Raw genomic sequence first — 24314 nt, 5'->3', positions numbered from 1 at the left:
AAAACAATACTTGGCCATTTTTCCGAAAGTTTGTGAACAATTTACTTTAGCTCCAATAAAACTGTAACTTAGCTACAAACAAGCTGCCTTGCATTATACAGAAAGTTAACCAAAAAACATCCATAGACCATACATAATTATTACACAGGTAAAATATACCCAAATAGCAACTTCCATGTGTAGACCCCAATGTTGATTACCCCTGTAATGGTTACATAACGATCTCTTCATGAACCACTGGGGTGAAGTGTGTCCATGACGTATAGCAACTGTGAATAGCAGTTTAGGAGAGTAAGTGAAGATTACTTGCCATGAAGTCAATAGCAAGACACAGAGTGATTTCCATGGAGACAGGATTTCCCTACTTTATTTACTTGCAAATTTTGGTAGGCAGATTGTAATAACCGCATGTGATGTAGGCAAGTTACTTAGTCTCTTCGCATTGTTTCCCATCTGTCATACGAGGAGGACCATATTTTCCTATCTCACAGAAGTGTTGTGAGGATGAATATATGATAGTTTTTGAGATGCTCAGATATTATGGTAATGGGAACCCACTTATGATAGATTGGTATATATTATGTTGGAATTTAGGACACCAGGATTGGCAACTCCATTATTCTGAGAGGTGCCACTGGATATTTTATGATGTACAGAGTCCAAGCCTTATATCTTGGGTTGGAAGACACTCTCCAGCACAAGTGATGCCCTCAGCATGATGGGCATTGGTTCAGTACTGACTTGAAGAGTGCAACCTATTGAATCACCAATGCTGCTTACATTGTAACACTAGTTTATGTTCACAAAAGAATATATTGGGAAATGAAGGGAAGTTTTCTAACCTAGTATGGCAGTCGCCATTTTGGCAGACACGAGAGATTGAACTGGGGATGTCCAGAACTGAAAGCACAGGCTAAAGGGGCAGACATTGGCTGACAGAGGTAATACATTCACATCCTCCATGGCCTGGGCACAAGGGGGACAGGTAACACACACTGACCAGTGAGTTACATGCTTCCCCTGAGGACGCTCATACTGCTTGTGGCCCACAGCAGTTCAAATCCCAGACAAACATTCTCTTATGACACCACCATATTGGCTGATACTTGAACAAGGAATCTCCAACAGCGAAAAGCTCTTTAGCTGGGGGCCGTAACACACTCACATCACATCAGCTGTAGATTGGGCAGAGAGCAAGACACAAAATACAGTGAATAGTGGGTTACATCAGCCTAAATTAAGATTGAATTTTGGCCTAATTTTCTAAATTAAAACTAGAATGTGTGCATTATATTGTGGGAACCAGTGAAAATATAATGGTGGATCTTAATATATATTATATACACGGACTGTTAGAACAACATTATTTAGGTTGTAAAGTACTCAAAAGTTAAGAAATGTCAGATTCACAGTGGCACGTACCACCTTAATTTCTTTCCCTTCTGTGTCTATACTGAGCACTGAATAAGGCAAGGGTTCTGTTGAAAAAGATATATGTGATCACTTATTTAAAAGATGTACCATAATACACAAGGACAAAGGGGCCAAATTAAGGTTGTACAGGCATCCATAAACCTGGCATCTCCTAACTTTCAAGGACTTGACTTGAACCTAAATAATGTTTTTAATATAGATTTTTAAAATACAATTCCCTACATTAAAAAAAAAATTAAGTGTAACTAACGCTTTGTGCCCCTCCATTGTGAACCAACAGCAGAGTTTGAACCATGAGCCTTCAGCCCCAAAACAGACATCTAACACTTGAGCTACAGGACTAAGCACGTCAGCTGGCATTATCACAAAGCCACTATCTCGAATGGGCAGCTGGTGCCAAGTGCTGTGTCCGCAGTGAGGGTGGTTGGTGGGAGATTGGCCTGCAGTTGATATCTCAGTCAAACTTGAATGGAATTTCATGGGACGAAGAAAAGGGCCTTCTCTTCCCTCTCCTGAATTTCAAAGGTCTGCAGCAAGCAACAGAGATGTTACAGATTCTTAAATAAATAAATAAATAAATAATCACAATAATCTTTAATGGTGGCAAGTGTTAAGGCAACCTAAATATATAGGGGTCACTACCAGCTCCCCCATATTGACCCACGATGATGACATTAGTGAAGTGAAAGCATGATTGCATATTATATTATATCCAAAATACAACTGTAACCTTCATGTATCTTTCAGTAGGACACATTCTAAATTTCCTGGTAGTGTTTCAATAAATAATATCAAGGCATAAAGTCTGTGTAGAATCCAGTAAAGCACAACAATATTCTACCTAGTATTGTGATCTCCTTAATCAACTGCTATACTGTGGTCTTGTCAACCTATTAGCCCATCAATGGAATGGAGACACTGTATGTGTCTAAACTGCAACCACTTAGGGGTACATTTCCAAAGCAATGAGCAGACATGCAAGTCCACTCACATTAATATAATTTGGAGTAGTATGAGTATTTCCAGTTTTTCCTGATGAATAGGTACCCTTTATTAGCCAGGAGGAGGGTTACCAGCAAAAGCATTAGTCAGAGACAAGAAGGTATTAAAGAAAGAAATAAAAAATAATCTGATAAACACATTAAGGGATCTGATGAAAACTGACATTTAATATGTATATAAAGCAATAAGCACTTATATTGAAAGACATAAAGACTACGTATTATTTTGATTATTTTATTGTTTTTTTATCTTCAAAATTTTCTGCCATGAGACAGGAATGCATGATAGATAGAAATGGCTCAAACATCTTCACATGAAACACTCTGAATCATATTTCATTCACAATTATTTGTCTAAAACATCTACAGTGACATAATCCCACCCATTTCCATCCATTATCACAGATTTAATTATCGGTTAAACAGTAGTTGCCAGCAATTGAAAGCTGTAAGGCTTTTTGCATATTAGTTGACTCTTTTGAACGACAACACAAGAATATCACAACTATAACTCTCACTTTACATGGCAACCCCTAAGTGATGGATGTTTCAAAATGACGTGTCGCTTATGTGGAGTTCATAAAAATGACAGAGAGAGCTCTGTGCCTCACTAGCTTTGATAAACCTTTATCCTTTATTAGAATTATTTTCTCACTTCACAGAATATTCCTCATTTGAAATCATATAATTTGATGAGCTGATCTTTATCTTCTGTCATTATTATTTGGCAAAACTGTAAGTCACACACACTAGAGCTCTCCAATAAAATACTATGTACAGAGCACAGTTTAAACAGTTGGGTTGCTTGGAATCCACATCTCCCTTCATTTGAAGAGAACTATTTTGAGGTTTTCTGGAACTGTTGTAAACAAGAGGATATTTTATATATATATATATATATATATAAATGTTCTAAATATCCTTTGGGAGTCCATTTGAGTTTTCTGATCTTACCAAATGATGACTAAATACCTGATCTGTAGCATTACTCCTGAGAAGATACTAGAAAGGGAATGACAGTTCTGATGCACTTTGGAATGGCACAATCACGTAAACGCTCGCACACTTAAGACTTATGAACTCATCCAAAGTTTCTAAACAAGACTTTCTAACTAAAACCTAAAATATCAGCATGATGCAGCAAGTTAAAAAAATTCTATGTAATCAAAATATAAACAAGTACATAGGAAATGCATATTTGTCAGTAAATCTATTTTTTTCTTTTTCATGTAGGAAACTTATGTACTTAAGAAACAAATGTAGCTGTCTGACAAGTTTTGTAAAAAAAAAAAAAAAAAAAAGTTACTTTCCAAATGCATAACAAATGCCATGATATCCTGTAACTGGCCAGGTATAGCCACATAAGAGCTGCATAGCTAATAGCAACTCGGCGAGAGAAAAAATCATAAAAAGAGGAAATCTCAAAATACGCAACATTATCTAAATTATTGTGATATTATCATGACTGCTAAAGGAGCCAGTAAAAAAACATTTGCAGTTTATTGATTCTTAAAGTCACCCCATAATAGGAAAAAAAAAAGATAACATCTTACTATACTAATCCCAAGCACCAATTTAACAATTTAACTATATTTATATTTCTCCTAGTAGTAAGGGAACGATTTCTGCTTGAAGTCTATGTTTAACCCTAGAACCATCAGACTTTTGTTTTCTTGTCATGCATTCTCTTCTGTTCACCTCAAGGTCAATATAAAGATTCTTAAGTTTCAAAATATAAAGGCCAGCAATTCTTTGAAAACACAATTGCCTCTTACATATTTTAATCAACTTTTAGGTTGTCAATAATTCATAAACAAACCGATGTTTGGTTAAATAGGTCTATACACAAGGATCAATAAAAATTGTTCCTTGATATGATATGCCTTAGAACAAGCAGCACCTAGGGCAGACAGACTGCAAGCATGTCCACACTCCATTAGGAATTAGTAGTGTTAGAAAATTGCATATGTGTTAGATCAAGAAGGCAGTTGCATGAACATGGCATTATTCTCTTGCTTTTCCTCTTTTTTTCATTAAAAAAGAAAGAACAGCTCCACAAAATTAATTTTTCAGATTTTTTTTATGCACCTGGAAAAACAGCATAGTATTATTCAGCTGGTATTTATTCAGTGCTTCTGTTTGGTGTTAGTACTTCCAGAAAACACTTTCACATGATTAAAGTGATTTATTTCAGCTTTTCCTTAGAACTAACCTTTTTTCCAGTATTTACATCATGCCACTTCCTGACAGCAATTTCAGAATTAAAAATGAACCTATGTTCATGTCCAACTACTAACTTTGACCAGTTCTTGACATAAACTGTCAAGCTGGGCCCTTGGGATAGTTCACATATTGAAACAAAATCAGACTAAAAATCTCACTGAAACCCAACAGCTGGAGTGGGCATAAATCTCAGCTACTTCCCCTCCCCCTTTTATGAAAGCACACACACCAATGGAAAATCAAGACCATCTGAGTTTGAAGTGTTAAGACACTGGTGAATTATCTTGCTGGTCTTCAGTAACAGTGGATTCACTTTGCTCCTCACTTGTTTCATTGGATGGTTCTTCGTAGATTGGCTCACCTGGATCCAGACTGCTCCCTTCACTTTGCTCCTCACTTTGCTCGTCATTGGCCTCCAAAGTCTGCTCCAAATTGCTCTCCAAACATATGAGAGAGCTGTCGGTTAGACTTTCATTTTGTGGCATTTCATCAAATGATTGTGAAAGAGGTGCAGGGGACTCTACCACACTTTCATTGGCAGAGATGAGTGCTTTGGTTGTACCAATTTCTACTACAATGTCATTTTGTGGCAAAGTTATCTTCTCCACAAGTCTCCACTGAATAATACTCATATCTTTCCCTCCAGTTGAAATCAAGTGGCCATCGTTATGTGTAAAGCTGACATTTGTTACATGACTGCTGTGAGCACTGTATTTGTGACTGGGGGCCTTTTGAAAAAAATGGGGGGGGCGGGGAAAGAGAGAGAGAGAGAGAGAGAGAGAAATTAACTGTCACAATCTTTTCCTGTTATATGTTAATATCAAAACACTACTGAAATATCTGTTGGAGTATTCCAAAGAATAATTTATATACACCACCTACACTAATCTACATTCAATTCTGAGCCCCCCCCAAAGATATACTTTTCTCTTGAGTATTATTACTGAATTGTATACATTCCAAATTGTAGGAGACTTCTCCATGTTTGGGTTGGCTATCTGTCCTCATGAAGTCTGTACTTGGAAAGGGCCAGATACAGACTTTAAAAAAAAATAGACAACTTTAAAACATCCAGCAACACATTTAGTTTGCCACCAAGTGGCAAACAAAATTATTTTACAATTAAAGTTATTCTCTTTCTCCATACTATTATTTTGACAGAGTCCCTGTCTCATTCAATGCAAGGGATGGATCTTCTGTGGGGATCCATCTTACAAATAGCTGAACCATCTGGCATGGAAAACTTCACCGCAAATGATTAAAGTTTGCCAAAGTTGCAAATGAAAGCAGGGTCTTATAAGGGGAGGTGTCAGGCGACTGTAAAATTTGCTATGATCCTGCCTATAATACACCCCACAGAGTAGTCCAAGCTTACCTTTGGCTTGGAGCAGGGATACTGAAAGAGATGGACTTTACAGAAATCATCAGCAACTGCTATCACCTTTCGATTACGGGATCTGACAAGAGCATTTATATCCGTCCCATCTGATCCTTCAGGCCATACTCCTAGGATATGGTCACACAGATATATTTAGTAACAGTAATTTAAAAACAAAATTAAAAAAAATCCTGAAGCAAAAATATAATCCATGAAACCTAACATAAGGCTAAAAATAATGCCAAACAATGCATTTATCAAATTAAATTAGGAAACTGAATAGGATATTGAACTCAAGTTTATATTTTGTCACGCCAAGAAAATTTATCTGACTTGCTAAATTTGCTATTCAAGACCCTAATCTTGCAAATATAGATACACAAGTGCTTAACTTAAAATTCAACTTGTTGCCAAAACAGATAATTCTTAAATGATCACTGTTTGGTACACGTATTCATGTTCTAAAAGTGACATGAGTTTTTGAAGTATGTAAGAAACTTAAATGCAGCACACTATATTAATTGAATTTTTTGTTTTTATATAATTTTTGGAGCAAAATAATTATTGTGTTGTGGAACCCTCTTTCTAATGGCAGTATGATTAGAAACAGCCACTGATCATCACAGTTTTCACAGAAACTCAGCCTGGACATGTGCCATACATGAAAATAGTGCTTAAATAAAACAAATACATAGTGAATTGCACTTAAGCGCAAAGCACAGAACTGATATGACTAGACAGAAGAAAAATAACATTGCATGAAGGAACGAAGGAAGAACACTGAATTTAAAAAAAGAAAGCTCTTGACCTTCAACATACAGCAAAAATTGTCTTGCATATCTAAGAGCAAAACTGGAAAAAGGGTAAACTAATAAATAAAGTATGATACTTTATTCCATGGTGCTAACTTTAACAATTCAGCCATCACTTGCTGGGTGAGCAGGAGTTGCATAAATATGAAGAGCAATTTTTGTTTTGTTGCATTTTTTAAGCACCATGATTGCAAACGATGTCAATCATCAAAATAGCCAGGGAAGGCATATCTTCTCCAGCTACTAGCATTGGCTTAGGCCAATGGTCAACAACTGGTAGATCGCAATCGACTGGTTGATCCTGGAGCCTCTTACAGTCAACTGCGATCTCCGGCCACTAAAAGTCCGGTGGCACAGTGGGCCTAAGGCAGGCTCCCTGCCTGCCTTGGTCCCATGCCACTTCCAGAAGCGGCCAGCATGTCCCTGTGGCCCTGGGGGGTGAGGACATGGGTCTCTGCATGCTGCTCCTTCCTGCAAGCACCGTCCTTGCGGCTTCCATTGGCCAGGAACAGGGACCTGCAGCCAATGAGAGCCACGGGGCGGTGCTTGCAGGCAGGGAACAGTGAGCAGAGTCACGTGCTCCCCCCTCCCCCTGTGTCGCATAGGTGTGCTGACCACTTCCGGGAGTGGCGTGGGACGAGGGCAGGCAGGGAGCCTGACTTAGCCCCACTGTGTCACTGACCAGGAGCCACCCAAGGTAAGTGCTACCTGGGGGCAGCCTGTACCCCTCCCACACCCCAACTCCCAGCCCTGAAGCCCCCTCCTGACTTTCTTGTATGCAACGTCAGCAGTATCGCTAATGATTGACTGAGCATGGAAACAGAATACCCCATACCCCCTCCTGCACCCTGAACCTCTGCCCCAGCCCTGAGCTCCCTCCTGGAACCAGCACCCCATGCCTCCTCCTTCACCCTAACATTCTGCCCCAGCCTGGAGCCACAGCCCCCTCCTGTACCTAAAACTCCCTCCCAGAGCTTGCAACCCTCACTCCCTCCCCCTGCATCTCAACCCCCTGCCCCAGGCTCAGCCCAGAGCCCGATCCCACACTCCGAACCCCTCGGCCCCAGCCCAGAGCCCACACCTCCTCCTAAACCCCAACTCCCTGCCCCAGCCCCGTGAAAGTGAGGGTCGGAGAGAGCGAGTGACGGGGGGGGGGTGGAGTGAGTGGGGTGGGGCCTTGGGGAAGGGGAGGGGCCCTGGGGAAGGGACAGGGTAGATCCTTGGTTGCACTTAAATTCAAAAAGTGATCTTGTGCGTAAAAAGGTTGGAAACCACTGATTTAGGCATTAAAAATACTTCTGCCATTTCTTTGTATCATCAGGACAGAAACATTAGGGAACTCAGAGTAAACTGTAGGTTTAGTGCCAGCCTGAAAGTTTTACAGCATTAAAAAAAATTGCAATGTTGAAAATATAAAGTAAACAACTTGTTCACATCTGAAATTGTTTTAAAAAGCAATACCACTATTTCACTAGTTTATGTGAAACTTGTTTGTGACGCTTTTCACTGGGTCAGGAAATTTAATCTAGAAGATTAGAAGCCATGGGAAAACTAAAGGTATGCCTAATTTGTCACACTTTTTAAGGAAAGAGGAGGGAGCCTGGCCAGTATTAGAGGATATTTGACGCAAGTGAATGTTACTGCAGATAAGTTACCAAAGTGAACAACATGAATTGTGAAGGAAATTGTTAGGCAATATTTTGAATGTCTCAACAGTAATGATGTCTGTTTCATAAATAAATATCTCAAGAATTTTCAAGCAGCTAGAACTAAATCGTTTGATCTTAAAATACCTTCTTAATCTATTAATATAGTATAACCAGCAGGTGGGGCTAATAAATGAACTTTAGAGTATATTCAAAACTCTGCTGCAGACATTTCTTTGATGTTTATATTTAGGAGCCTAAATTAAGCAACTACTCTACAATTTTATCTGTTTCCTGAAATTACAGATGCCATTCTGAACAGATGTTGACCAGAGAGCTAGACTATGTCCCCCTTCTTAATTTATAACGAGAGAGGGGGCTCTATTGTATATGCCAATTTGATATTAGCAGTCAAAAAAAAGATAATCTGTTTTAACAAACCGGTAGGATTTTTCCTTTCAAGGATTCAGGAAAGTATGACAAGAGTAACCCGTCAACAAGGCTGACAGGGTTAAAAAAAAAAAAGTATAGAATGTTTAAAACTTTTTAAAATAGCCATGTTTATATTATTACTATTATTTTGTATCACAGTATAAGCACCCCCTATAAGATATTGATCTTTTGTGCTGGGCACTGTATTAGACACGAGATAGACCATGTCTAAAAAAGCTTACAATCTGAACAGAGAAAAGTCAAAGAAAGGTATGGGAAACATGCCCTCAGAGGTGAAGTGAGTTGCTCAGCATCACAGCAGGTGAGTGGCTGAATGAGGAATAGAACTCAAGTCTCATGCTGGATGACAATGCTTTAATTTGAGACTAAGTCAATGGTCCTGGATGTTTGTAAGGACCAGGAATGCCCAACAGTAGAAAATTAAAACATGATGGGCCTGGAACCTTTTAAGTTTGCACCTACACCTTGAAGATGACAAGTGATTTTTGGCAGAATAACTGATGACATGGTATTTGCTGTGCTTACTTTATTTTTAAACACATTAGTGAGTCACTGGTGGATTTTTCATTTAGAAGTATCACTCGGATTTCACTTTCCATTGTGAACCCAAGACCCCTTAGAACTCTAAAGAATCTGAGAGCTGTTAAGTTTAACAAAACTTTAGTACATAATAGTAGAAGTGCATAATAATCTGGATGGAATGGAGATAAATCAGAAACTCTGACCAGAATTATCAGCAACTGAAATACAGTTTAAAATACACAAGAGAAAGAAAGGGCCTGGGTAGCATAGGGTACTGGTAATGAAATACAGAGCTGTTCATCTGCATGTCATCTGAGGTGAATTTGGCCCAGGTCATCACTAGCTCCTATCTGATGGCTGCTAAGTAGAATGAGCTGGTAGTCTAGATCCAAATCAGAGTGAATAAGTGTTCAAATCATACAGCTACTGGTACAACCACAACTGACTTTCTTGTATGCAATGTCATATCAAAGTATCGCTAATGACTGACTGAGCATGGAAACAGAATTCCTCTTGCATCTCCAGACATTGTCCCTTTATATCCTGGTTGAAGAGCACTTCTGAGAAAGAGCAGGGAATCTGATATAGCTGCTACCCATATTGTATCTGCTATGTTGCTAAATGAGTGCTGCTGTAGTTTTAGTGCTTGCAAGATGGCATCTTTCATTAACTCAAAATGTAAAGTAAAAAAAAGATATATAAGGAGTGCCTCAAATCCTATCATAACAAAACAGAGGGTACAGGCCTGGCTCAGTCCTCCTGCCACCGTTAAAGTATTTCATTGCTCACTGACCAGGATATTAAACTCTTGTGAAAATGCTGAAGGCTTGGCTCCCTGCACTTCCTCCTTGCTACCTGATGAATCTTCTGTGAGGCACTAACAATACCCATTCCTTCATGGTACAGTTTCCACTCTTTCAGTATTTGCTCCATAACAGCAAAGAACGTTAGGAAATCAATGCTGCAGACAAATATCATTAATCAATCCAGCCTTACACACCCAGAGCTTCAGGAGGAAGTAGCCATCTGCTCTGAATGCCATCAACAGAGATTGGATAAACATGTGCATGTAGAACATTAAATTAATTTTTCAGGCTAAAAGGAGCCAGAATCTAATCAAAATACCAACAAGCAGCAGCGTAGGTATCTGTTCACCTACACTAGAGGCATGTTCCAGCATATCTCAACTATCCACCTCTAAAGAGAAAGGACTGTAGGTCTTCGATTATAAAGACCAAACTATCAGGTGCCCGGCTTATTTGACATATAAGAGTGTCACTGTAGCCAGCAACTTAAATGTAGCCCTTCTAGAGCACTTGCGTATTAAGGAGATCCTCTCAGAGGGGGTATGTGGTTATCATCAAAGGCTACATGAAGAGTAAGCATTCAGAAAAACATCTCTCTATTTTCTTCCTTCCAGCAAATAAATTGGCATTGAAAAGTGAACTTCCACTAGCCAAGAAGAAAAGCTTTGCACGCTCTGATCTCTGATCCCCAAGAATTTACTAACTTGCTTCTACCTACTTTTTATGTTTCATATAAGTGTGAACACCAGAGGCAGATCTCTTGTACTAGTGGTGAATGTGAAACATTTAGCACCTTGCTCACATAATTTGGTTCACAACATTGGTAAGTTGAACAATATCCCTCAACACTTCACAGAAGGGCTCTTATTTAAGACTGACAGAATGCCATTTTGCAGAAAATAACCTGAACTATTCAGCCACAGCCCTGAGTTTTGGTATAAAAATCATACATAACACTGTCCATTCTTTAAATTTTTGTAGATTTGTTTTAAAAAATCTGCTTCCTTTTTTAAAGCACTCCTCCTTTGCAGACATAGGGCACACTGCTTATCTTTGACTGTAGTCCTCAAATGGTGTAGCCACCCTCCTGAGTCATGGACTACACAGCACAAAGTATACACCTCAGATCTTTACTGTACTTTCTCTCCTCCACATTCCTATCCCCAGTACCATCTCTCAAAACAGAACAGTTTATGGCTCAAGGCCCAAACTCCAGAGTCTAAAATGAGTAGAACAACCCCCCCCCAACCTTTAATATTAAATAGAAGATGAATATGTATTATCTATGGAGAATATCTACCTTTGGAGAGCTACATCCTGCTTAAGACTGATCACTTGACCAGCATTGCGGGCAGTCTCCTGGGATAGTGTGTCAGACATAAGGGAATTGTTGGGGGTATCTAATAATACTACCACCATGAGGTAACTGAAGCAATTCTGTACTGACATTCCAATTACTGTACCATGATCATTAATCGAGTATTTCTAATGACAAAATCTAGCATAATAAAGGTTAAACAAAACAAAGGGTAAAAGCAAGTTAAATGGTGCTTACCAAACACTTGAAACCCTAGCACACAAGTGTACGTCGTCCAATCTATATCCTTACAATCCGAACGATTCCTGATAAGTTTACAGCCACTTGGAATGTCCCCTTTAAAAGACGTGAATTAACAGTAATGGCATATGAATTAGATCCACCTATTTTGTTCCTTGAAGACACTAAGAATGCTGGAGGAACTAATTAAGAGCAATTTTTTTAACCATTTTTGAATCATTCGGGAAAGACAATGACAAGGCCAGTATTAGATTCCTCCATCGTGGGAGAGATCCTTCACCAAATTCCAAGTACTTCTGAGCTTTATTTTGGACCCAAGAACCTGACTCTCCTCTCATTTACACTGATTTTACACCTGTGTATCTCCAACTACTTCTATTTCACCTTCCATTACTTCTAATTTACACTGGCCTAAGATCAGAATTGGGACCTAACTCCCACCCCCCATTTCTTGGTTCCCTCATTAAAGTGCTTTATAAAATGTTTCAATGAACATCTCAGTCTCCATGCTGCCAGACCTCATACTTGTTAGGAGTAGTAGTCACTCACTCACTCAGGAAGTTCACTTTAAAAAAAAAAATCATGATTCTGGGTAGTGAGGAACCATTTGCCACTGGAGTCTCAATCCCCTTTCACCTTCTAACCAGAAAGGGAATGATTCTGTCTTTCTGTTCAGCAGTTTGGCATTGACGGGTTGCAGCCCTTCACCTCACTGCATAGACAATTACAGTCACAGAAACTTTGGACAGATCCAGATCCAGAACTATCAGCTGACAGCTGAGTTGCAGTGGGTGGAACAGACCTGAGAAGGTGCTAGACATTTTTCATTTGCGAATAGTGGTTATTCATGCCTGTAAAGAAAAAGGAGTCACAGCCCATCAATTCCAAACTGATGACTTCCTCCAAAGAGAATGGGGGGAAAAAATCTATTTTTTAAAATAGATTAAAATGTCTGTGCTCTGACCAGCTCACCTTGCTTTAGGTGTGGTTCTGCATAGTTGCTAGACACATCTAATAGTTAAATAAACACATGCATTTAAAAAAGGCAGAAGGTATGCAAATGCTATTATTATACAGCTATATAAATACTGTTATTGGTTCAAGCTTTTCTCTTTCAAATCTTACGCACTTCAATAGATCACACTGTTGATACTAAATAGACAACCTATACAAACTATTTTCAAAGTGCAAAACCTTTTGGAGCAACATCACAACCTAGTGCCACTTGTTCTGTACATTCTAAGTTGTTATCCTGATTTATGACCTTGTAGAGAAGTAAACTATATTTGGAATTGCCATTAGGTAATACACAGCTCTGAATAATATCAGGATATCAGGTTACAAAAGTTCAAATTAGTTCCTTTGTCAGAAAGCATTTTGCACAGACAGCCCTGACCACATACATTCTTCCATGTATTATGATTGCTAAGGCAAATTTCTGTCCCGTACATATAATTTAATTTCATACTTACAGTATAGTATTTCATAGTCTCCTGAGTTTGACATTATATACTTGTTGTCCGGGGACCAGTCAAGGTGTGTAATATAGCTGGAATGTCCCTAAAGAATAACACAATAATGCCAACATGAAACTTTTAACTTCCGTCATCATTAAAACTTAAACTTTTCCAGTGATGGCTGAAAACCTAACAAGGCATAGCATAATTAAAATCAGAAGTAGTAATGAGTTGTTCTTTTTCCATGATCTACTGCAAACATTTGCATTCCTGTAAAGATTCCTATTACACAGAGAGACATTTGCCAATGACTAAACAAACATGAATCTGGCAAAGTGCCTTTCCCGTAACCTATTAGCGTTTCAGAGTAAGGTGGATTCTTCCTTGATAATAATATTGCCCCTTCATGGTACAAATTTAATCCAAGCAGACAAGCTGTTCAAGTATGGATGAGTTCATGAAACAACAGAGCAGAGCTCTACTTTGAACCAGTCAATTAGGAAAAACAAATCATGTTGAATTGTCTTTTGATAAAAGAACAGGAGTACTTGTGGCACCTTAGAGACTAACAAATTTATTTCAGCATGAGCTTTCGTGAGCTACAGCCCACTTCTTCGGATGCATAGAATGGAACACACAGACAGGAGATATTTATACATATAGAGAACATGAAAAGGTGGAAGTATGCATACCAACAGGAAGAGTCTAGTCAATTGAGATGAGCTATCATCAGCAGGAGAAAAAAAACTTTTGAAGTGATAATTACGATGACCCATAGAAGGTGTGTTAAGTTCTGGTATGCATACTTCCACCTTTTCATGTTCTCTGTATGTTCTCTAAGGTGCCACAAGTACTCCTGTTCTTTTTGTGGATACAGATTAACATGGCTGCTACTCAAAACCTGTCTTTTGACAGGGCACTGAGACTAAATGCATGAGTTTGAATTACTAAAGGTAGGGGAAAATGGCAGACTTTCAGAAGTGCTCAGCACTCATGGTTGCGACTGGGTTTTTAGACAAGCTCAGATCCTGTTTAGGCACCTGAGTAAGCGGCTGGATTTTCAGAAATGTACAGCACCCATTGATTTCAACTGCAGCTGCCAGGAGATGAGCTCTTGTGAAAATTCAGCCTACTGGGAGCTACTGGTGCTGGGCTCTCTTGGAAATGTGGCCCACAAACCTTAGCAATACAGAACACTGACACTCTGAGGAACAACAAAAAATTCCAATAGCTGTCTCCTAATTTTCTCCTTTAAGGATGATTAAATGATTACAAATAAATGAGCTTAAAGTCTTATAAACATTGCTTTTATCAGTTAGTCAGATTCAAAACCACAAAGAAGCCAGCCTAGACTCAGGGGAAGCTCACTTATTTTTACACTGTCCATACTGCAGCAAGTTAACTTTTTATACAGTTTTGCCAATAATCTTACATTCTGCTACCAGTTCTTATTTTTACAGAACAGCAGTGTAAACTATTTTAAAGGGCTCAAACTTCCCCTTAATAAGCTCATTGTAGGCAGCCCCAGGCTAGCACAGAGGGAAGGAAAGGGAATACTACATTTGTTCAGGTGGTAGAAAATCAATCCAGAAGTTGCAATGAAAAAAAAAAAGTTTTTTATGTGGAAACAGTTCACAACTCTGAACAGTCTGTTGGAAAGTTATAAATCCACATTGAAACTCAGAAACATGACAGATATGTAATAGAGACCAATTCTTAAATGACTGCAGAAAAAAACAAGGTGGGTGAGGTAATATCTTGAAAGGCTGCAGATTACAGAGCTCAGGATTTGTATGCTCTGTTTTTACCAGGAAACCTGCACCTGATCCCTGCTTTATGTTTCTATCTATCCTACTCAATTAACACCTTTTTAAAAAGCACACCTGCACAGCTTTAATATCAGATTACTGCACTGCAGATTTTAAATCCCTCCATATCATCTATATTATTACACTGATCAAGTTATAATAAGAAATCCAACTGTAGAATGAAACTATAACTTTATAACTGATTTCTGAAAAATAAGGTTTTTCTTGTGCATGGCTACATTACACTGAAACCTCCACTTAAATACAACCTTTAACAGGCAATTCTGTTTCTTAAGGGACCAATTTAAAGCATCTGTAAGGATTCAAGCACACTTCTGTTTGACCTTTAGTAAACGTCTACTTCTGCTAGGCCACTGACATTGCTGGTTCCTTGGGCTCCCAGTTAACACTGGTTTTGCTGTATTTCGTTTTGAACAAGTATGATTTTTATTAGATTGTAAATCTACAGCAAGTTTATTTGGAAAACTACAGAAAGATGAATGTATACTATAGCCTTAAGAAAACACTTTGAACTAGCAAATATAATTTAACCAAGAGTTTTCAATTTGAGCTGGGCAAAACTCTTGCAGGACAAATTCATGGTACAATAGACACAGGGAGATGAGCTATCAGATTAATTTGCTGTGAATATTGTTCTTTTTCTAGTAATGATTGCTCTTGCCACCAATCAGCTACAAATACACTGCACAAGAGGGCCTAATCCTTGTGTGACGCTTAGTCACACAAGTAACCTTGCCTCTCACTGACCGTAATGGGACTATTTGCACAAAGAATGACTAATCACGTGAGGAAAGGTTGTGGAATCAGGCCACAGCACTATTTGAACAATGGCTGTATGGCTAATTTTAAGGTTTTAACCACACCAATGGACACAGCCCTGGGAAGCTGCATCACTCCATGATGAATTCTGGGACCAACTTTGCTGCTACACCTTACCAGTGTCTGCATCATATTTCCCTAGTTTGTCTGTCCATTGGCAGGGGTGGGGGTAGAGGGCATTGCCCCACCTTTTTCTCCACTTCATTGTGACAATATGCACCCCTGGCAGAAGTATGAAGGGGACAGCTCCTGCAATCTTCTGAACACAAGAACTGTGAGTGTCATGTGATGAGTAATGGGGTAGGAGCCTCCTTGTGTGCTTCTTTTTCCTATTCATCTCTGTGTTCTAGCCAATCACAATCTGGCCCTAAGAAATCTGCATATCATACTGGCAGAATTAATTAACCAAGTTAATATCAAAGTATTCATTAGAATTACTTAACAAGCTTAGTCAAACCAGATTACAAATGAAATATTGTATTCAAATGAGCCTTTCTTTACATAGCATTAAAACGAAGTAACTCTAGCCAAATTATATGCTCTGGTCAAATCTTGTGTAAAACATGAACTGTGACATCAGTCAGCACTGCTGTGTGTGCTTTGTAATGGAGCACTTTGTTTCGGTCTTCTGACAAAATCCAAATCTACTATCTTACTTTTTCAGATGTTAAAGTTGATTTAAATCATATGTGTGTCAGCATTTAGTTTACAGCCCTGGATTCTCGTAAGTACTTAGGATACTTTGGCAAATGGCCACAATGCAAGGTTGATGGATCAATAGCTAGCATTATGAGCATAACCTTATATATCCGTCATTAATCCCCGCTATTTGCCCTACAGCATGTGCATATTCAATAGTGCCAAAACACAAAGTCACTCTTCCCTGCGTACACAAGGTCATCAGTGTAACGGATGAACCCACACTCATGGTAACCTTTGTGTTAAAGACCCTTAGGCCTGATCCTGTTCTTACTTAAGCCAGTGTCAAAATTCATGGGAGCAGGTTCTCAGTAGAGAATGTGGTGATGGATTTATTAATATCATATATATTCCTGTCTGCAAATGTATCTCTAGGGGGTTTATCTACTTAACATTTGTGAAAAAAATCCAAAAGATAGCCAGGCCTTAGTCCATATAATGGAGTTTGTAATTTTATGAAAGGCTTCCTAACATCTCAAAAGGTAAGGACAAAGTTAAATTATCCTAACAGACCAAAGATGAGTAAACTTGGCTCCTGTTCCCCCACCCCCACTACACAGTCTTCCACCTTTTCTACTCTCTCCTTTCCTTAATGAATGTCCCTCATAGTCACCAGAAGATGGCCTCCTCACCACCATTCATCCTCTTGTCTAGTGCATGGCACGAGGACAGTCGCTCTCTGCCCCATCTCGCTCTGCAGATGTGTGTTCCTATGTGACTCATAGTACCTCCCAGTGAGCCCTCCTCTTAGCAGCCACACAATGCAAAGTTCTTATATAAATATCTGTGATGGCTGCTGAGTTTCTTGAAAAATTATACAGCATGTATATAAAGATACATTTATCATTCTCCTCTCCAACCTGCCAGTGTCTCCTAGAGGACTTGCTACAGTTAGGAAAATGACTAGTCCTGATGATATTATGTACTTTAGGATTAGTCATGGTCTTTGAGGTTATTAATTTATTGTTGATTGACAGACCTATACCATAGCTGAGAGAAGGATGCATTATATTTTATGAGACCTACAAATCACAGAAAAACAATTAAACACAAAATGAGACAGGATTTTTTCCTCTCTTTTTTCAAATCCTTAAAAGTTGCAAACTAACTCCAACATGGAAAAAAAAATTGGACAGCCGTTTACTAAATCCTGCCAGACCTTTGGCAGCTGTTAAAATTCCTTGGGGTGGTGGGAGGGTGAACAAAACTATTGGCTATGGGCTCTGTGCTGGAAAATCCCTTCAAGCAAGCAACCGTGACAGGATGAATCTAAACATAAAACGCTGTCATAATATTTTAAACAGCACAATTTTATATTCCAATAAAAATCTTCCTTCAGCAGCTACCACAGAGAGGCACACTTCCTTTCACACACTGTGCACTTATAGCTGGCTATTGAAAATATCTGGCTGGACACTGCTAATGTTTATCTGCTTCAATGGAGTCAGGTGGTAGATTCATAATCCACGGATCACAATGTCCATGGCTCAGACTGCAACTTACCCTTCTTTGAAGCAACATTAAAAATCAAGATGTTTGTGGCCCTGAATGAATAGGTAAAAGATAATGATGAATAATAATTAAATCATGCTATTGCATACACTAAGCACACTTAAAAAATTCCTTTCAGCTCTGGAGATATTCCCCATTTTAAGTATCATGATTATCATGAAAACTTTTCTATATTTCTATATCTGTAAGGAACATTTTAAGTACACCCACTGTACCTCATTTTATTTGGAAATCTACTTGACATCAATTAATGAAAATCATTCACATTATTACTACAGACTGTTATGAATCGCCTATCCCCATAATATCTAGGTGCTCTTCACATGGCTTAAGACTGAGTAAAATGAGACTTCTCAGAAATAAGGAGTATATAATCCAGCCCCATGATTTTCTGTAGCAATCAACTAGCCAATTTTAATGGACAGAGATCCGAATTGTATTAGCTGCAATGTATAGCATGGATAGAAATATTGCTTAATTAGGATGCTGTCAGGTGATTCAGAGATTATTTGGTTCTACATAGGACTGAAAGGGACCTCAAGAGGTCATCTACTCCAGTCCCCTGCACCCACGGCAGGACTAAATATTATCTAGACCCCTCAGCGGGTCGTGAGGTTATTACATGCGGGGTCATGAACTGTCAGCCTCCACCTCAAACCCCTCTTTGCCTCCAGCATTTATAATGGTGTTAAATATATAAAAAAGTGTATTTAATTTATAAGGGAGGGAGAGTCACACTCAGAGGCCTGCTGTGTGAAAGGAGTCACCAGTACAAAATTTGAGAACCCCTGGTCTAGACCATTCCTGACAGGTGTTTGTCTAACCTGTTCTTAAAAATTTCCAGTGATGGAGATTCCACAACCTCCCTAGGAAATTTATTCCAGTGCTTCACTACCCTAACTGTTAGGAAGTTTTTCCTAATGTACAAACTAAACTGCCCATCCTGCAATTTAAAGCCCATTGCTTCTTGTCCTATCCTCAGAGGTTAAGGAGAACAATTTTTCTCCCTCTTCCTTCTAACAAACTTTTGTGTACTTGAAAATTGTTATGTCCCCCTCAGTCTTCTCCTCCAGACTAAACAAACTCAATTTTTTCAATCTTCTTTCATAGGTCATGTTTTATAGACCTTTAATCATTTTGGTTCTTGCTCTCTGGAATTTCTCTAATTTGTCCACATCTTTCCTGAAATGAGGCACCAGAACTGGACACAGTATTCCAGTTGAGACCTAATCAGTGTGGAGTGGAGCAGAAGAATGACTTCTTTGGGCTTGGCTACACTGGAGAGTTGCAGCGCTGGTGGTGGGTTTACAGCACTGCAACTTACTCACCGTCCACACTTGCAAGGCACATACAGCGTTGCATCTCCCTGGCTGCAGCGCTGGCTGTACTCCTGCTCTGCCTGGGGTATAACGATTGCAGCACTGGTGATGCAGCGCTGCTCCGCCAGTGTGGCCACCAAAAGTGCTGTAATTGGCCCCCAGAGGTATTCGGAAGTATCCCAGAATGTCTGTTCAGCCACTCCCAACAGTGCTGTAAATGCTGCAAATGGCCACACTGCAGCGCTTTCCCTACACAGCTGTATGAAGACAGCTGTAACTCCCAGCGCTGTACAGCTGCAAGTGTAGCCATACCCTTTGTCTTGCTTATAACACTCCTGCTAATACATCCCAGAATCATGTTTGCTTTTTTTGCAACAGTGTTACACTATTGACTCATATTTAGCTTGTGATCTACTATGACCCCAGATCCTTTTCTGCAGTACTCCTTCCTAGGCAGTCATTTCCCATCTTGTATGTGTGCAACTGATTGTTCCTTCCTGCATTTGTCCTTTTTGAATTTCATCCTATTTACTTCAGACCATTTCTCCAGTTTGTCCAGACCATTTTGAATTTTATCTATCCTCCAAAGCACTTGTAACCCACCCAGAGTGTTATCATCTGCAAACTATAAGTGTACTATGCCATTATCTAAATCATTGATGAAGCTATTGAACAAACTTGGACACAGAACGGATCCCTGGGGGACCCCACTTGATATGCCCTTCCAGCTTGACTGTGAATCACTCATAGCTACTCTCTGGGAACAGTTTTCCAACCAGTTATGCACCCACCTTATAGTAACTCCATCTAAGTTATATTTCCCTAGTTTATGAGGTCATGTCATACTAAAGTCTAGATAAACCACATCTACCTCTTCCTCCCATAAACAAGGCTTGTTACCCTGTCAAAGAAAGCTATTAGGTTGGTTTGACACGATTTGTTCTTGACAAATCCATGCTGACTGTTACTTATCAGCTTACATGTACTTCTCTATCTGTTTGCTCAGCAACTAGCAACTTTTAGCCTCTCAGCTATGGAAAAAATGGAAGTTTTACAAAAAGTACTGTAAAACTGCTAGCTTGTTGCTATCATACCAATTATTTAGTGCCTCCTTTCTATTTCATGGGGCTGTCCAGTCCTGTGACGGGCTCATTGCAGCTCTTCAGACAGCTGCATGAATTGAAATATCTTTGGATAATCAGAAATTCTACCTATTAAAGACTAACAGTATTTCTAACCAGTATATTCTCCCAGTAAAGGGATACTACTGCTCATGAATAATGGAAAATATTCTTACAACTGGAAAGATACAAAGTGCTGGAGCATGGGGGTGTTACACCTGGGCTGACACTGGTTCAAATCAGGGCTGTCAAGCGATTAAAAAAATTAATCACGATTAATTGCGCTTTTAACAATAATTGAATACCATTTATTTTAAATATTTTTGGATGTTTACTACATTTTCTAATATATTAATTTCAACTACAACACAGAATACAAAATCTACAGTGCTCACTTTATATTTATTTTTTATTACAAATATTTGCATTGTAAAAAACAAAAAAAAGTATTTTCAATTCACCTCGTACAAGTACTGTAGTGCAATCACTTTATCATGAAAGTTGAACTTACAAATGTAGAATTATGTACAAAAAAATCCCTGCATTCAAAAACAAAACAATGTAAAACTTTAGAACCTACGAGTCCACTCAGTCCTATTTCTTGGTCAGCCAATCACTCAGGCAAACAAGGCTGGTTACAATTTGCAGAAGATAATGCTGCCCGCTTCTTGTTTACAATATAACTTGAAAGTGAGAACAGACATTTGCATGGCACTGTTGTAGCTGGTGTTGCAAGATATTTACGTGCCAGATGCGCTAAAGATTCCTATGTCCCTTCATGCTTCAACCACCATTCCAGAGGACATGCATCCATGCTGATGAAGGGTTCTGCTTGATAATGATCCAAAGCAGTGCTGACTGATGCATGTTCATTTTCATCATCTAAGTCAGATGCCACCAGCAGAAGGCTGATTTTCTTTTTTGGTGGTTTGGCTTCTGTAGTTTCCACATCAGAATGTTGCTCTTTTAAGACTTCTGAAAGCATGCTCCACACCTCGTCCCTCTCAGATTTTGGACAGCACTTCAGATTCTTAAACCTTGGGTCAAGTGCTGGAGCTATTTTTAGAAATCTCACATCGGTACCTTCTTTGCGTTTTGTCAAATCTGCTGTGAAAGTGTTCTTAAAACAAACATGTGCTGGGTCATCCTCCAAGACTGCTATAACATGAAATATATGCAAAATGCGGGTAAAACAGAATAGGAGACATACACTTCTCCCCCCTCAAGGAGTTCAGTTACAAATTTAATTTATGCATTATTTTTTTAACAAGCATCATTAACATGGAAGCATATTCTCTGGAATGGTGGCCAAAGCATGAAGGGCAATAAAATGTTTAGCGTATCTGGCATGTAAACACCTTACAATGCGGGCTACAAAAGTGCCATGCGAATGCATGTTCTCACTTTCAGGTGACATTGTAAATAAGAAGCAGGCAGCAGTATCTCCCATCAGTGTAAACAAACTTCTTTGTCTTAGCAATTGGCAGAATAAGAAGTAGGACTGAGTGGACTTGTAGGTTCTGAAGTTTTACACTGTTTTTGAGTGCAGTTATGTAACCCTCTCCACAAAAAAAATCTGCATGTCTAAGTTACATTTTCACAATAAAGAGATTGCACTACATTACTTGTATGAGGTGAATTGAAAAATATTATTTCTTTTCTTCATCATTTTTACAGTGCATATATTTGTAATAAAAATAATAATATAAAGTGAGAACTGTGCACTTTAAATTCAGTGTTGTAATTGAAATCAATATTGAAAATGTAGAAAAAAATCTAATAATATTAAATAGATTTCAGTTGGTATTCTATTGTTATAAGTGCGATTAATCTTTCTGAGTTAATCGCGTGAGTTAACTGCGATTAATTGACAGCCCTAGTTCAAACATAAAAACACTTCTGGGCGGATTTAAACAATGCTTACCAGCTGGAAGAAATGAATGCTGGTTGATTGCCAGAAGAAATTACTTATTTAACCTGGGGATCACCTGCCAGGACATAGTATAAGAGTAGAACTCCCTCTCTACGCCCCTGAAACCCTCCCCCGCCAAAAAAACAAAAAAAAACAACACATTGGTGCCAGAGGACATATACTAGCCAGGAAGGGGCTCAAAGTCTTGAACATAACCAGATACCTCCATGTTAAATACCAGCTTAATATCAATCCACCACTTTGCAGGCAGCCAGCATAGAGGAATACAGGATGCATGTAATATGATCATAGGCTGGTTGCTCAGTCCAGTGAGCCAATGTGATGCTGCATTCTGCACAAGCCGAAAGAGGCATAGAAGCCCTGCTAAGAGGGAACTGAGCTTTTGAAATTACAAGATCATGTGCTGCTGTTGCAAAATGACTGTGGAATAAATAAGGGTGCAGGCTGCAGAAGTTATACAGCTGAAACAGTCAAATAATATGCAAAACATGACTTCCCATGGAAATAGCATAGCTGAAAGAAATCCAAGGTTCCTAACGTGGAAAACTACAAATGGCTGCCCTCAGACAGTGGTGACATGAAGAGGGAGAGAGCAACAACTATCTAGAAGCAAGACTTCTCTCTTTCCCAAGCAGACCTGAATATCTAGTGGATAAATGACTGGATAATATTGCCTCAGTCAAAAGGTGAACTAGAAAAGATTTTGTTACGAGATCTTCTCTCTTTCTGTACATGTATGTGCACACACCCACACACCCATGTCATTGAGCAATTCGGAAGAAAACACTGAGCCATAATGGATGCTGAATTGTATACAACATTGACCATACATCATCATCATTGACTGACTTCTATCTTCCGTAACAAAGCATTAAACTTTGTGTGTTAGAATCCTGTACTTATTCAAAAGAAAGTGAAATTGAATGAGATTATAACATTAAAGGGTCTCAGTTTTTTTCAAAGAAAAATACATTAATAGCAGACAATCTCTCTCTCCTACCCCCAATTTAAAATTTCTTCACAAGGGGCCAACAGATACTGTATATACATTTGCTTCAACAGCTGAAACTTTGTGGCTAATATAGTGCTGTCTGCTGATTAGAGCAGAGAACTGGGAGGACATTATTTTATAGTCTGGGATATACCACTCGCTGACTGTGTAACAAGTCCCTAGGCTTCTTGTGCTTCCTATAGTCCAGATGATTAGAAATACATATCCGATTTTAGCTGAATATCCCTAGTTAATAACACCACATCTCAGGAAAGATGCAGTGTATATTACTGAAGGGCATGCATAATACCCATTAAGACTTGCTCAGTTTTTCTACTACAAATATTATATTTCAATAACAAACCCTACCTGGCACATGAATTAGGCATATAGTCTTATCCCAGGGATAATTTTCTCCCATCCCCCAAATCTGAAACCAATATTTCAAATTGATGTAGCAGTTTGAGCAGCTTTCTTATATTTGTAAAACGAAAAATACAACTTCTTAAAATACATAAAATGTTTCAAATATGTCTAAAATACGGACCATATCCTTGTTATTTTAACTTTAAGCATTTAAAAAGGTTTTATTTATTATTTTTGTTGTGGTATCACCTAAAAGCCTCAATCAGGGATCAAGCCCCTATTACTGTACACACACACACACACACACACACACACACACACACACACACACACACACACACACACACACACACACACACACACACACACACACACACACACACAGAGAAAAGACAGCATTCTATTACCATGGCCTTAAATTCAGACTTGAGTAAA

The 24314-nt window shown here is 38.8% G+C and overlaps 1 protein-coding gene across 4 annotated transcripts in view; it reads right to left on the bottom strand.

The window, feature by feature from the left end:
• Positions 1 to 2624: 2624 nt before the first annotated feature.
• The window catches only part of EML4 (EMAP like 4), a 263780-nt gene continuing 242090 nt past the window's right edge, over positions 2625 to 24314 (bottom strand). For all 4 annotated transcript variants that reach the window (XM_030557641.1, XM_030557640.1, XM_030557639.1 and 1 more), the window contains 4 exons: positions 13306 to 13393; positions 11831 to 11929; positions 6034 to 6164; positions 2625 to 5386 (listed from right to left, as the gene is read on the bottom strand). In XM_030557641.1, coding sequence (XP_030413501.1) covers positions 4922 to 5386; positions 6034 to 6164; positions 11831 to 11929; positions 13306 to 13393 — 783 coding nt within the window. In that variant the 3' untranslated portion in view covers positions 2625 to 4921. The remainder of the gene's footprint in view (positions 5387 to 6033; positions 6165 to 11830; positions 11930 to 13305; positions 13394 to 24314) is intronic.

Source organism: Gopherus evgoodei, chromosome 3 (assembly GCF_007399415.2).
Source record: "Gopherus evgoodei ecotype Sinaloan lineage chromosome 3, rGopEvg1_v1.p, whole genome shotgun sequence".
Classification (NCBI taxonomy): domain Eukaryota; kingdom Metazoa; phylum Chordata; order Testudines; family Testudinidae; genus Gopherus; species Gopherus evgoodei.
This window is presented reverse-complemented; position numbering and strand designations above follow the sequence as displayed.